The following is a 15,128-nucleotide window of genomic DNA, read 5'->3' on the forward strand; positions in this document are numbered from 1 at the left end:
CCCGATTAATTCACTTTCCACAACGTGAAAATACATTACATCAGAGAGTTTTATTATTACTTGGTACTTGGTCAGTCCCAAGGAGTACAAGCCACTGAGATGCTATACATCACACGTGCTTGCACTAAAACAACATTACATTTCAAGGCATTTATACTTTCATGGGAGAGGCGAAGGGGCTGTCAACTCTAACTGCAGTACGTGTCTTCTAGGTGAGAAGCACATGATGTAATTACGGCAAAAGTTTGCTGTTATCAGCCCAGGTCACTTCGTCCCATAACAAGACTCTTTTTTTATCAACATTTAGGGAAAAAGACTCTTGGCAAAGGGAAGGATAACTGACAGCCAATTCGACTTGTAGCATTAAACTTAAATTTATAAAACACCAGCACAATTACAATTTTGAGTACATTTAATATAATTATTTCTTCCACACATGAATGCAAAATATGGTGGAAGTCGGCCAAGCCGTTTTCGATTCCATGAGGAAAGGACAAACAGATCCACAAACATTGCCTTGTTTTATTTGAATTGAAAGACGTGCTCCATTTTTCCGACCAGCATCTAATCTGTTATTCCAGATCAGCAGAGAAGGATACAACGGCTGTCTGCCTGTCAGTGGAATGAGGTGCTGTATGACATAATGTGGAATCATCTGTAAAAAAGGAAGACAGGGTTTTCAGAGCATGGGAGTGATGGTTTATCTTGATGAGGAACAAGAATGGGCCCAAGACACTGCTTTGAGGTCCTCCAGCTTTCACTTGGGAGGAGAGAAGAGGGTTGTATTGATAGCAACACATTGAAGATGTAGAACCTCAAACCATTGCTTGGAGATGGGTAGCAGCATGAGGTGAGTAGCTATGCCAAAATCCAAACTGATGGTCAGAGATCGGGCTCTTTGAAAAGAGGAAAGACTTGACATCACCAACAAGGATGGATTATAAGACTTTGCATGTACTTGAAAATAAGCCGACTGGCCTATAGTTCAGAAAATCTGTTTTGAACCCTTCTTGTGGATGGGAGTGATGTTTGCTGACTTCCATGCAGATGGGAGGTGGTCAAAGGAGGACAGGCTGAAGAGTACAGATGTAGAAGCTGGGGCAGCAGAGCAGGAATTGAGGACGTTGACATTAATGATATCTGGGCCCATTGGCAAATAAAGGTTGAGTCTGGACAGAACTTTTTCTGCCTTCTTAGATGAGTAAGATACCAGGCCTTGGCGACAATGGATATGAGACAGTAAGATTGCAATCGAGCGAGATGGGTTGGGAACAAATTTGGAGGCAAATGCAATGTTGAGCCATTCTGACTTTTCTTGAGCTGAGTATTCCTTGATGCCATTTCCATTGTTGTTGTTGTTTTGCCCCAGTCAGTCTTGCTCAAACAGGCCCGCAGCATGGAGATAACCGATCGATCTCCCAGGAGTGACCCAGAGATCCCTCACATATATGATGATGTGCTCATGTCTAAGTGGAGCCAGGACTGCGCAGTCAAAACATTTGTTTTGCTGTGTGTGGGGTGGCCTGGCAGAGGTTGCAGTCGTCAGTGGTGTCGTCGAGTCCATGTTTGTAGTGTAAGAGCTTTGGGTGGTGTCCATAGTGGAAGCGTGTAAGGTGAACACTATCGGACCTGAAGAGTAGTTGGTCTGTGTCATGGATGGGTGGGTGTTTACTGCCCAGGATACTGTTTCGGCCCGGTTTGTTGATTGCATTAATGGTGATTTGGGTGTGGATGTGTTTTGTTTTGTTTTTTTGTAGTTTTTGTTTTTCATTGGGGGGGATGTTTTGGAGATTGCACTGCACTGTCTTTGTGGTGTCGCTTTCATGTGTCTAGAGGCCTGAGGGTGGTTGTAAATGTAGTGGCAAGGGTGATTAGGGTTGGCACTTGCTGTTGCAAGGAACTGTGCACCTCTCATGTCCAAGTGGTCTTTGAATTTATTGATTTTTTTTTTTTTTGCATTTTCTACCTCTCTGTGTAGTGTGTACAATGGATGGTGTTAATGGGGAACCTGTGATGACATGAAGGGCTTTGTTTTGAATGGTCTGTAGGGTGTTGAGATGTGTGTTTGATAGTGTGTAAGAAAACTCACTCAAGATTCCTTGAACCATTTATTATAACAGAGTTGAATTACTTAAGTATACGTATGGAGAGAGGCACTCGAGCAATGCTGACACCTTCTCTAACTCGGTGCCCCAGCCTGAGCTCTTTTATACTAAAGCAAGGACAAGTGGGGGACAGAGAGTGAGATAATTGAACAAACAAGATAAGGTAAAGCAACAGTTGTGGTCAGTCTCTTGATAAGGAGGAGTATCTTCCTCAAGGTCTCAAGTGAGATAACAATCGGCTGAAACAAGGTTCAAACAGTACTAAAATGCAGAAAATCACTCCTCCGTGTTCCCAGCATAGATAAGAGTATACTCAGCAATCCCATATTCCAAGTGGCTCCACTACTGAGAGGGCAAACATTCCAATGTCAAATAATCTGGTGGAGTGTTTAACATTACAAAGCTCTGAACAGCATCCTGTGGCCAGAGTGATGTTTTAGGGAGTAGCTGAACAAGCAGGATTTACACAAGAAAGAACAGGACAAAGCATGTGGCAAGCCATGCATTTTACAAGATAAGATACATTTGTCAATCAAAAGCCAAACCCAAGCTACGGAATCCACAGCTGCATATATCAACCAAAAAAGGCACACACAAGTAAGGAAACCAAGCGTTTAGTCATGCAAGCAATATAATTAATCCCTAACAAATCTAACTATGCATTTCAATGAAATAGACATCATCAAAGCTTTTTGACTTGCACTCCTCAGGGTAAAACCGCAAGCAGATGAAGAAGCAGCAAACTCTCACTTATAAAAAGTTACAATGTAATGTCCTAAATGTTGATTGGTTGAGAGAAAGAAATAATGGGATTACATGATTGGTGGAACCATGAATAATGAGTAGGCGGAAATGGAACTGAAATGAACCACAATGAATCGGTGGAAATGAATCACCAAACATCGGCGGAAGTGTCATGCTAATTAGCTGAGGGCTAGTAAAGGGGTGGGGGGGGGGGTGGTTTTCATGATGACTCAACGTTGGCTGTGGTGCATTTGTCACATTAAGCCTTCCTAATACAACCCCAGTACTTAGTGTGTAGTATTGTCCTCCCTCCTCTTGCTCTCCTCTTCTGTTCATTCGTTGCTTTGATTATTTTGTCCAAGAGTTGTCCCTCTGCTCTACCGTCAGTTTATCCTCTCTGTCACCTTGCTCTTCCATGAGCCGCGATCCTGTCGAGGAAAAAAATGGAAGATTGCTTGTCAACGAATGACACTTGTTTGTAGCTGTTTCGCAAAAGAGGAGAAGTGTGTCAAACACACTTATGGTAGACTGTATTGAACCCGGATCAAATAAACCTGGTCATTTGTGGTGTAAATGGGGTAACTGTGCATTACCGATTGAGTGTTAATGTATTCCATTGCTTCATTATCATGCCCTCCACTATGCTTTTGATATACAGATAACATATCATTCTCGTACCTCGTATGTGGAGTGCTCATAGAGAAAGATATAGGACTCAAACGTTTGATTCTCATTTTGGTTGTAGGTTCCTACAACACTGGAGAGCAAGACCCCACAGAGGGACATTTTGAGGGACATACAATGGCCGTTAGTGGTCTGCAGATCTTTGAGGATGTCCTTTATACTTGCGGCGCAGACAAGACTGTGCGAGCCTACGACCTGGTGGTACGTTGGAGTTCTCTTTTCTATTCAGACTTGCCAGTAAACACCTTTTATTTAAATATATATATATATATATATATATATATATATATATATATATATATATATATATATATATATATATATATATATATATATATATATATTGTTACGGCTGTGGAAATTTGCAATACACCATAAAGGGTCCTTAGATCAGTTATCCCCGTAAGTGAGTGTTCAGATAGGTCCCCACCGTTGTTAAAGGGATTTCTTCGTGTTTCACCGGGCTGCGACCCTTTGAGGAAGCCATTTTTCTTTTTCTGTCGTTATTTTGGACCAACCATAACTCAACAACCAAATCACCACCACCTTCGCCTCTTTACCTCCACAACCGCCAACAAACCCACACCACAAACATCGTATCACCTTCGTTCCTGAAGCGACGCCATATTCGCGCCAGCAGCGGCAGGATCTGAACAAACGACATCACTGCGGGCAGAGGCAAGGGTTCTCTCGCTGCTGAGCGCGTCGATGATTTCCACGACGTCGGCTTTCCGGGGTCGAAGATCGAGCTGTCGAAACGAGCGCATCGGTGATTTCTACCACGTCTGCTCCCCGGGGGTCGGAGGTCAAGTGTCAGATCGTGCACGCCGGTGATTTCTACCACGTCCTCCCCCCGGGCATCGAACGTCAGGGAGCAGAGGTCGAATCTCGTCTCCCCGGCCCTATATAAAGGCGAACAGAACAAAGCTTCGAGGCAGTCAAATCGGATCTGGAGAGGGCAGTCTGGAGGGGTCAGAGAGCCGAGTGGAGCCCGGAGCTTGGGGTTGTCGATCGGTGGTGAATCTGTGGAGCCGGCAGTCTAGAGGGGGTCGAGTGGTTACGGAATCTGGGTCCGTTGAAGAGGGTTGTGGTGGGCGAGTGCGAGTCGGGAGAGAGTCAGAGTTGTTGGGAGTTAGCGAGAGTTGAGACAGTGGAGTTGAGAGCGTGAGGCAGTGAGTTGGTGAACGGAGCAGGGACGCGGAAGGGCACTCGGTGGCAAACCAAGGGGCTACGTGGAGACCATCGCCGGGGAAAAGGGCGACGTGGAGACCACAGCCAGGGAGAGCTTGCCAGCGCCAAGGCGGTCCGGGGTGAACGAGCATCAACTCGCTGATCGAGCATCAACGCCTGAAAGAGCATCAACCCCCCTTTTACCGAGCATCCGTGCTGAGAGAGCGCCGGTAACCCCGTTCATTCCCCCCAATCGCTCTGCCGCTGTGTGGCACGAGCCTGCGGACAGAGAGCCCACCGACCACGCCAGGGGCCCGAGATCAGGCGCGGCTACGCTAGCTGCCGTGGGAACGAGACGTCGTGACCTGCCCACCGTCGCACCACGAGGGTGCAGTTAAGGCCCTTCGGTCTCGTGAGCCTGGCCGGTCATCCAGGCTCTACGCCACATACGGTCTACAGGTCCCTCTCTGCCACCCTTGTCTATGGGGGTGGCCATTTCTTTGCTTTGAATACATGTTGTGGCGCCGTCTATTAAGTAGACCTGCCTAAGTGACTGTGCTTGTGAATAAACCTTTGCTTGGAGTCGATGGTATTGCTTTCATTGCTTTCTTGCCTGTATCCGTGTTTTATTCATTGTTGGCTGTACATACGTGCATGACTGTCATTGACTGCATTGGCTGTATATACGTGTGCTTGTAATAAATGTGCTTTGTTGAACTGTTCCCCGTTCGTTGCGTCTTTCCCCTATTGAAAGTGCCATCTTGCATCGTGGAATCATTAGTTGGGTTTTAAACACCTGGTAAGAGAATCGGATCCGTCGAGGTCGGCGATAACACCGCTCGGTTATCACTGTAGTACGGAACGGACTGCTTAAGCGGTTGGTGTCCCAGGCCGACCTGCTTCGCGGTTCAGCCCCTCGGTAGGTTACCCGCGTGGGTACTTAGGTACATCGACATTCGGCGATTCACCCTATTTTGCGCGGGTAGAATGCGGACTGGGCTGTGGTGAGGTTAAACCCCCACCCATGACTGGTTCCTGGCGATAGTTCCAGGAGGGTCACGACTGAATTGTCTGTCCGGTGGGTGACGCGGCTGCCATTAGAGGTACACGGCCGCTCACGCGCCGGCGGGCGCGAATTCGTAACAATATATATATATATATATATATATATATATATATATATATATATATATATATATATATATATATATATATATATATATATATATATATTTCTGATCAATGTTGGTGTCTTTTGTTTTATTTATTACCTCCACCACAGATGGTGAAGGAGGTTATGTTTTTACCATTTTCTGTCTGTTTGTCTGTCTATCTGTTTGTTTGTGTACAGGATATCTCAAAAAGTTGTGGACAGGTTGGGTGTGTGACAAGGACGAACTCATTAGATTTTGGTGAAGATCCAGATCCGGATCCGACTACTAGAATTTTTATAGTGATTCTTCACCATTGAGACATTGGGCCCAAAACGATATAAAGCAGGATACCTCAAAAAGTTGTGGACGGATTCGGACAAAACCTGGTGGACACGTTGGATGTGTGACATGGAAGAATTGATTCAATTGGGGTGAAGATCCAAAGATCTGGATCTGAATATGAGAATTATTTCATTTTTAAAGTGATTGTTCACCATTGAGAGATCGGGCCAAAAACGATATGGTTCTGTATTGCATGATATTTCAAAAATTTAATGGGCTCGATATGTTCTCGTGGATCAGGAATTACGTGGCGGAGGTATGCACTCTCCCGAGTGCCCTTCTAGTTTATTTATTGTTCTCATACTTCAGTCAAACTCCAAATTCTAAGTGTTGCATCTTCTCATGAATCGACTTCCTTCTGCATCGTTTTTTGCTGTTGCTTCCTCTCATGTCTTGGGAAGAGTGGTTAGACGTTTAGAGATTAATGATAGTTGGATAATTACATCCTGGTGTAGGTTTACCTGTGCTTTGGTTTTACTGTCAGATTGCAGCAGACTCATCAGGTTTTGGTTTTTTTGAAAAATGAGGATTTTTAACCTATAGTTTATCGGACACACCATGGAAAACGATGCAGACTTTTAGCTTGACAGCAGACTTTATGGTTTATTTTATTACATGATAGTTGAGGCATAATTGAAGGCCATTTGCCCATTATGCTTGTTCCATATTTATATCCTGAGTCACAAATTTGTCGAGGGTACCACCAGATAGCTTGCTATTTATTTAATGATCCCGTGCGATCATTTATGTCCACAACCAAAATGGAGACGAGACGGATTCCCTTTGTTACCCAACGCAAAGAATGCCGTGGTTCAACATACAGGGCCCTCTGGTGACTTGTCATCAGAATTTCAATTTTCATGAGTTTTTAATTCAAATCAGAAAGCTCAGTTACGAGCATGTTACAAACTGACATCTAGATCACCTTTATTGTTTTATGTTGTCTGTTGTTTAACGTTTAAAGAACAATATACCTATTTGGCAAGTGACATAGGACAATGATGTAGACTTTTGTTACAAAAAAGATTGCTGCTGCCCATGACACTTGTTGTAAGTGCCTGCAGACAGAGGTAAAAGGGAAAAGTACGGCATTCCTGAATTGTCTCACAAGTGTGACCTCTCCCACCCCTCCCACCCTCCCACCCCTCCCACCCCCAGAGTCATAAATGCCTGTCAGTGTTTGAGGGCCATGCAAGCAAAGTGAACGAAATTATGGTGACCCGGCCACCTGGCTTGCATCCCAGACTCTACTCTGGCTCAAGTGATCACACCATCCGCTGCTGCAATCTCAAGGTCTGCTGATTGTTCAAACAAATAGATGAAGTCAGGCGGAGGCACGAGGTTCACGTCTGTCCTCATCCTCAGAGAGTGAGGCTTAGGGGAAGTGTCACTGGTGCTTCATAAAGAGAGTAGCCTGGACTTTGTCCATAAAACCAATGTGCACATACGAGTACCTCATTCTAGAATCTAGGTGGACCTGTGTTGCATTCAAATTTGATCCCATAGTCAAATCTTGTATTGTGCTGATTTTTCTAATGTTCTCACAATTTATGGAAAAGTACACTGACGTCTCCTCGTGTCTTTGCCCCACATGTGATACCGTGCATGTCGAAGGACCTTCACCAGTGTCAGATCGATTTAAAATAAAATATATGAACTAAAGAACAACTTTCCACCAGTTTCACTGCACATCGCAAATACAACACTGTCGGACACCGACATTCACGGACCCCGTGGATTCGTGGTTGATAAAATGTGACGTGCTTCAACATTCCCAGCCCTGTGCTTCGTGCATCCGTGGATTTTCACGGAATTTTTGATTCCCCCTGATGCATCACGAACCGCCGGGAACCTATCCCCCTTTTTCCTATTGAAACAATTCCCCGACATTCGCAGCATTTTTCAGGCATGTATCCCTGCGAATGTCGGGGTATTGCAAACAGTATAATGTTTAATGACAACCTCCTTGCTATTTCCGGTATATCTATCGTTTATTTAACCTCGTGGTCCCCCCCCCCCGTATTTCTTTTTGCACGTCTCGTGAGGATTGTACTGCAGTTAACCTTGAAGGTTACCTGCAGAACAACCTTGAGTCAAATTGTTTTTCAGTTAAACTTGAGTTGAAGTACTTTCGTGTTGTTTGGAATTTGATGGATCCAATGTGATCCAAGCTGTTCAATCAACACTTTATATATTTTGTACATTTTCAGTGTAAGACTATTTCAATAAGGGATCTCATTGCTGGCAACAGTGGAACCTTCTAACAAATGTGTCAACTCGTATCTTGTGAAATAATTTGGTGCTGCACTCCTCTCATACAGTATCAGAGACTCATCTCTCACTGGTTTGCTGGAATTCATAGATTTGATGCATTCTGAAACACCAGTCAATTATGTGCATAAGGTCATGTGCCTGTGTGGGAGAAAGTTGGGGAGGGAGGGGTACTGGTGGGGATCACACCAAATTGGTGAGATCGGATGCCTCCACTCATTCGTTCAATTTTTCTCCTGCCTGTGGAACCACCTTCCACACTCTTCAATCTCATTCTTCTCTCCAAGACAGCTATTCACCCCCATCTCAGATTGTCCTCCCCATCCAAAACCATGAACTTTTCGACCCTCCCCCCCCCCTTCCCACCCCTCCCCAAGGCCACCTCTTTCCAAGTTTCCAATTTTTCCTTCCTAAAAGTTTGCTCCTGTATCCATCCATATTATCCATCTCCTGCATACTCTTCTACCCTTCATTCTTTCCCACAATCCATTGTTTGTCTGTCTCTGTCTCTTTAATCCCTCAGCACTCCTTCTGGCTTTTACCCCCAACTCTTTCTGCTGTTCCTTTCATTCTGTTACATCCTGATCCATTCTTTGTTTTAACTCTTCCGTGAGCCTTGACTTTGTATATCCAAAAAAGGATTGTGGGTAATGTGCCAAAGCATATATTTTGTGTCTTTCCACACCTTGCACCATCAGCTATGATACACCGTTCCTTCACTGTAATTATGTTCAACATCAATCACCAGCATGTCTCGCTCACTTCAACACATTTCAGTCCCTTCAACCCAAACCCTTCAATGTAACAATTCTAACATTTTTCACATGACATCAGTGACAGTTTATCACTTTCTGCTCATGAGCTTCTTGAAATTTCTTCTGATGTTTTTGACAAGCTCTCCGTTCTCAGTGTTCACATCTGCCATTGTCCGACGCGGAGGGCAGGGCTCGGTGAAAATCTCAGCGACATGAATTTGTAGTTGTGGGGCATTTTTGTGTTCCTGCAGAACGGCCAGCTCATTGAGGAGTTTCCCCTTTTGGATCGTGTGTTCTGTCTTCACGAACGCTGGAACATCTTGTTTGCTGGCCTTGCCAATGGTTCTGTGGTCTCCATCAGCACACAGGTATCCAGGCACAGTCCTTGCATATTTGATTGTGAAACATTGTGGATAACTGGTTTGTCTGTTGAAATGTAAGAAGCTCAATTGAGGTTTCTTTGCTTGGTCCCAGAGGCGTAAGCATGCTGCTCTCGAGTTGTATTCCAGATGTCATCAACTAATATTGATGACAATTTGATCTTAATTTCCTCCTCAACCAAAGGTGGACGGAGGTTATGTTTTTCCCCGATCTGTCTGTTTGTTCGGATATCTCATAAAGTTATGCACAGATTCAAATGAAATTTGGCGGACAGGTTGGGTGTGTGACAAGGACGAATTGATTCGATTTTGGTGAAGATCCAGATTCGAGAATTTTTACCTCCACAATCTGCGAATGGACTGGGGTAATGTTTTCACCCCTGTAAAGTTTGTCTTTTTGTTATTTGTGAAAATCGAACATTTTTCAAGCATATTGGTTGGCCGTGTGTATTATTCTGTTTGTTTGTTTGTTTGTCTGTCTGTCAATTGCTTACAGGTCACAATTTCAAACCGATCGTCACGAAACTTCACCAGATTTCGTCCTAAGCAAGAAGCCGATTGTTTTTGAGATCAAAAGTTCAACATCGGCCAGATGTCTAAAATTGTCAATTGTCATCTGATTGACTTGAAGTTTGAGGAAGATTTGCATATCAGGTCACCGATTTCAACCACCAATTATTTTAAAGGTCAAATTTGTTTTTGGGATATCGCAAGTGTCACCCTCTGCACGGCATCTTTCTTGTTTGTTCCTTGCAAAATCGAAGATTTTTCAAGTATATTGGTCAGTCGATTTTGTTATTCTGTCTGTTTATCGGCGACAGGTCACAATTATAAACCGATCATCATGAAACTTTACCAAGCCGTAGAGGCAGGCTCAACTGAGAAGCCGATTGATTTTGAGGTTAAAAGGTCAACATATGCCAAAAGTCAACAACGAATGTGGTGTTTCTAAAATCCTCAATTTTCATCCAATTCACTTGATATTTGAAGGGGAGTTGCATTTTTGGTCAATTAATTTAACCATTAATTATTTTTTGTTCAAATTTGTTTTATGGATTTTGCAAGTATCGTGCTCTGCACGGCGTCTTCTTGTTTGTCTATCACCTACAGGTCACAATTCTATACCGATTGTCATGAAACTTTACCAAGCTGTAGAGGTCGTCTCAACTGAGAAGCCTATTGATTTTGAGCTCAAAGGTCATCTTGAGATCGAATTTCTAAAATCGTTTTTCATCCAATTCACTTAAAATTTGAATAAGATTTGCATATAACATCACTGGATTGGGAAACCAACTATTTTTGAGGTCAAAGGTCAACTCAAGGTCAAATTTCGAAAATCATCAATTTTCATCCGATTGACTTGATAATGAAACAGCAATTGCATAATAGTATATTACTGAATTTGGAAACCAACTATTTTTGAGATCAAAAGGTCAAAAGTCAGCTCAAGGTTAAACTTCTGAAATCATCAATTTCAAACTGAAAAATCGTCGATTTACATCCTTTCAACATGAAAGCTGAACAGGATTTGCATAGTCAATCACTGAATTGGGAAAGCAGCCATTTTTGAGGTCAAAGATCAACCCAACGTCAAACTTCTAAAATCATCAATTTTCATCTGGTTAACCTCAAAATTAAGCAGCAATTGCATAGTGCATCACTGAATTGGGAAACCAACTATTTTTGAGGTCAAAAGGTCAAAGGTCAACTCAAGGACAAACTTCTAAAATCATCAATTTCAATCTGAAAAATCAATTTTCATCCGATTGACCTGAGCTTTGATTAAGATTGTCAATTTTAATCTTAATGAAATGGACAATTTGATATATCCATGGAAACCTTTGAAGAGGGGGGAGGGGGTGGATTTTGCAAGTATCGTGCTCTTCACGATGTCTTTTTCTCGTTTGTTTGTTTGTTTGTTTGTCAGGATATTTCAAAAAGTTTTGGATGGGTTCGGATTAAATTTGATGGGCAGCTTGGGTGTGTGACGAGGACAAATTGATTAGATTTTGGTGAAGATCTGGATCCATGAATTTCAGTCATTCGTCACTATTGAAGGATAGGGCCAAAAACCATATATTGCACTATATCTCAAAAAGTTATGGACGGATTCGGACAAAATGTGGTGGACAGTGGGTGACAAGGATGAATTGATTCAATTTTGGTGAAGATCCGTGAAGATGGTGAATTTTGGTGGATCCAAATACAATAATTTTTAAAGTGATTCTTCACCATTGAGAGATAGAACCAAAAACGATATATCGCATTGCATTTCAAAAACTTGTGGACGAGTTATGACAAAACTCTATGGATGAGTTGGTTATGTGGCGAGAACAAAACAATTCGATTTTGAAACATCATTTTCTCCAAAACCGCTCACCGAAATTTTTTTTAACTTCGCATACATTCATGGCCAAATATATTGGCACCCTTGCATTATTGTTTTTTTTTTCAAATAACTCACAATTTTCTCCAACAATAAGTTGAAATTGGCAAAAGTATTTGGTCTCCACAATGCTCAATTTCACTGTTGAAACATTTTATTTATTTCACTGTTTAAAAAAAAAAACCTTTGTTTCTGATTCAGAACTTAGTCCTTTTTAATCAGAAAATAACAAGAAATGACATTGACAAAATTATTAACACACTACACTTAATATTTGGTAGCACAGCCTTTGGACAAAATAACTGCAGTCAAGCGCTTCCTATAGCCATGAATGAGCTTCCTACACCTCTCTGCTGGCAGTTTAACCCACTCTTCTTGTGCAAACTGCTCCAGTTCTCCCAGATTTGAAGGGTGCCTTCTCTCAACTACTGTTTTCAGAACTCCCCACAGGTGTTCAATGGGATTTAGATCTGGACTCATTGCTGGTCACTTCAGAACAGTGCAGCGTTTTGTCTTGAACTATTCCTGGGTGTGTTTGGGGTCCTTGTCTTGCTGCAAGACCATGACCTTCGGAGACCCAGCTTTCTGACACTAGGTTGAACATTGCACTTCAAAATACCTTGGTAATCACCTGATTTCATGACGCCATGCACACATTCAAGGCACCCAGTCCCAGAAGCAGCACAGTAACCCCAAAACATCACTGAACCTCCTCCATGTTTGACTGGAGGGAAGGTGTTCTTTTCTTTGAAGGCTTCATTTTGTTTTCTATAAACAGAGATGATGTGCTTTAACAAAAAGCTCCAATTTGGTCTCATCTGTCCACAGGACATTCTCCAAGAAGGATTTCGGCTTGTTTAGGTGTTTTGGCAAACTCCAGTCAGGCTTTCTTATGTCCTCTCTCTCTCTATCTCTATCTCTATCTCTATCTCTATCTCTATCTCTATCTCTATCTCTATCTCTATCTCTATCTCTATCTCTATCTCTATCTCTCTCTCTCTATCTCTCTCTCTCTATCTCTCTCTCTATCTCTATCTCTATCTCTATCTCTCTCTCTATCTCTCTCTCTATCTCTCTCTCTATCTCTCTCTCTATCTCTCTCTCTATCTCTCTCTATCTCTCTATCTCTCTCTCTCTATCTCTCTCTCTATCTCTCTCTCTATCTCTCTCTCTATCTCTCTCTCTCTCTCCAGTCCTCATGGGTCTCCTACTATATAACCCCCTATCATTAAGTTGGTGACGGTTGGTGCGATTTGAAACTTGTACCTTGTGTCTGAAGGTCAGCTTGAATCTGTTTGACAGTTGATCGAGGTGCTTTCTCTATCATTCGAACAATCCTTTGTGCAATCTTCGATCAAGTTTTCACTTGCAGCCATGTCCAGAAAGGTTGGCGACAGTGCCATGGGCCTTAAACTTCCTGATAACATTGCATATGGTGGACACAGGGACATCCAAGGTCTCTGGAGATGGACTTGTAGCCTTGAGATTGTCCATGCTTGGCTACAATCTTGTGTCTGACCTCCTCAGACAATTCTCTGGTTTTCTTTCTTTTCTCCATGCTCATTGTGGTACACACAGTGACACAAAACAGCAGAATGACTCCTTTTCTCCATTCAAACTGGTTGAATGGGTGGTTTTTAGATTGCAGGCACTTGCAACTCACCACAGGTAAGTTCAATTCCAAAGTAAAGGAGAATCACCTGCTTGAAATTCAATTATTTCTATGAACTTCTAAAAGGTGCCAATTATATTGTCTGGACCATTTTAGGATTTCTGTGTGGAATAAGCTAAGATTTAGTCGTTTTTTTTTTTTTTTAGCTTTTTTTGTTTTGTTCCACTACAAACCAAAGAAATACATTTGTGGATACCAAATGATTTTTTTAATTTCAACATTTTTCTGGAAGAAATGGTGCATTGTTTGAATAAAGTGCAAGGGTGTCAATATTTTTGGTCACAACTTTTTATGTCAACTCCCCATGGGGTATATAGGATGATAACGATGATGTCTTCGGTGAAAAGGTATTCCAGCCATAATTGGTCGAATTGATATCTTTATCTGAAACTTCATATATCTGATCTACGAAAGGATATGAGTGAAGAATGAAATTTTGTGACGTTTATAACCTGTGCCAAGAAACGATGTGACATATTAGGGTGCATGGATGATATGATATGGGTATGTGGGCCATAACGGTGGGCCATAATAATAGCTTGTTCAGTTTACGATGGTATTTTTGTTCACGCGCGAGGCAAGACCTATGCGATCTACGAGTGCCGTTCTAGTTTTGAAATTGAGATACGTCGTCGTCTATGTTATGATGAGTCACTCCCAAGAAAACATTTGTACTCTTTCCTGCTTTTTTGTCTTCACTTTATCCTGCTTTTTACCTCAACCACCGAAGGTGGACGGAGGTTACGTATTAATTCCTGTTTGTTTGATTGTTTGTCCGGATCTGGATAATATCTTTTTTTAAGTGATTCTTCACCATTGAGAAATTGCGCTAAAAATGATATATAGCATGATATCTCAAAAAGTTGTGGACGAGTTATGACAGAACTTGGTGGATGAGTTGGTGAGGTGACAAGAGCAAGCCGATTAGATTTTGGTTCAGGTCAGGATTCAGATCCGGCCGACCAGTGGGATACAAAACGTAAACTGTTCAGCCTGGCAGATGTATGCACTCTACCGAGTGCTGTTCTCGTTTCTTCATCACTGATCTCTGGAGTTTCCAGTTGGTCATATGCCAAATGCATTGTTTTGCAGCATGTTAAGAGAGCTGTTTTTTTGTGGTATTTACTGATAATGGGCATGTGGCATGCTTTCAAATGCTCTGAGATGTGATGTGTGTTGCAAACCCTGTTCTCACGGCGATATCTGATCTTCAGTCAAACAAAGTGCTGGACACGTTCGAGTGCCACGGTCCACGAGCTGTGAGTTGCTTGGCAACCTCGCAAGAGGGCAGCCGGCATCTGCTGCTGGTCGGTTCATATGACACCACGGTGACTGTGCGGGATGCTGGCTCCGGCCTGCTCCTTCGTGCCCTCAAAGGGCACAACAAGTCTGTGCTCTGCATGCAGGTTCTGATCACATTTGGGAAGGACAGAAAATAAAGAATTGCCACAATTGTATATCTTGA

The 15,128-nt window shown here is 42.6% G+C and overlaps 1 protein-coding gene across 1 annotated transcript in view; it reads left to right on the top strand.

Moving 5' to 3' along the window:
* ZNF106 (zinc finger protein 106) overlaps positions 1–15,128 on the top strand; it is a 102,433-nt gene that overhangs the window by 76,256 nt on the left and 11,049 nt on the right. The window contains exons 14-17 of the mRNA XM_085862712.1: positions 3,595–3,734; positions 7,358–7,492; positions 9,477–9,593; positions 14,878–15,069. Coding sequence (XP_085718838.1) covers positions 3,595–3,734; positions 7,358–7,492; positions 9,477–9,593; positions 14,878–15,069 — 584 coding nt within the window. The remainder of the gene's footprint in view (positions 1–3,594; positions 3,735–7,357; positions 7,493–9,476; positions 9,594–14,877; positions 15,070–15,128) is intronic.

The sequence above is a fragment of the Eptatretus burgeri genome, chromosome 2, assembly GCF_056783735.1.
Source record: "Eptatretus burgeri isolate ZD-2024b chromosome 2, Ebu_testis_v1, whole genome shotgun sequence".
In the NCBI taxonomy this organism is placed as follows: Eukaryota; Metazoa; Chordata; class Myxini; order Myxiniformes; family Myxinidae; genus Eptatretus; species Eptatretus burgeri.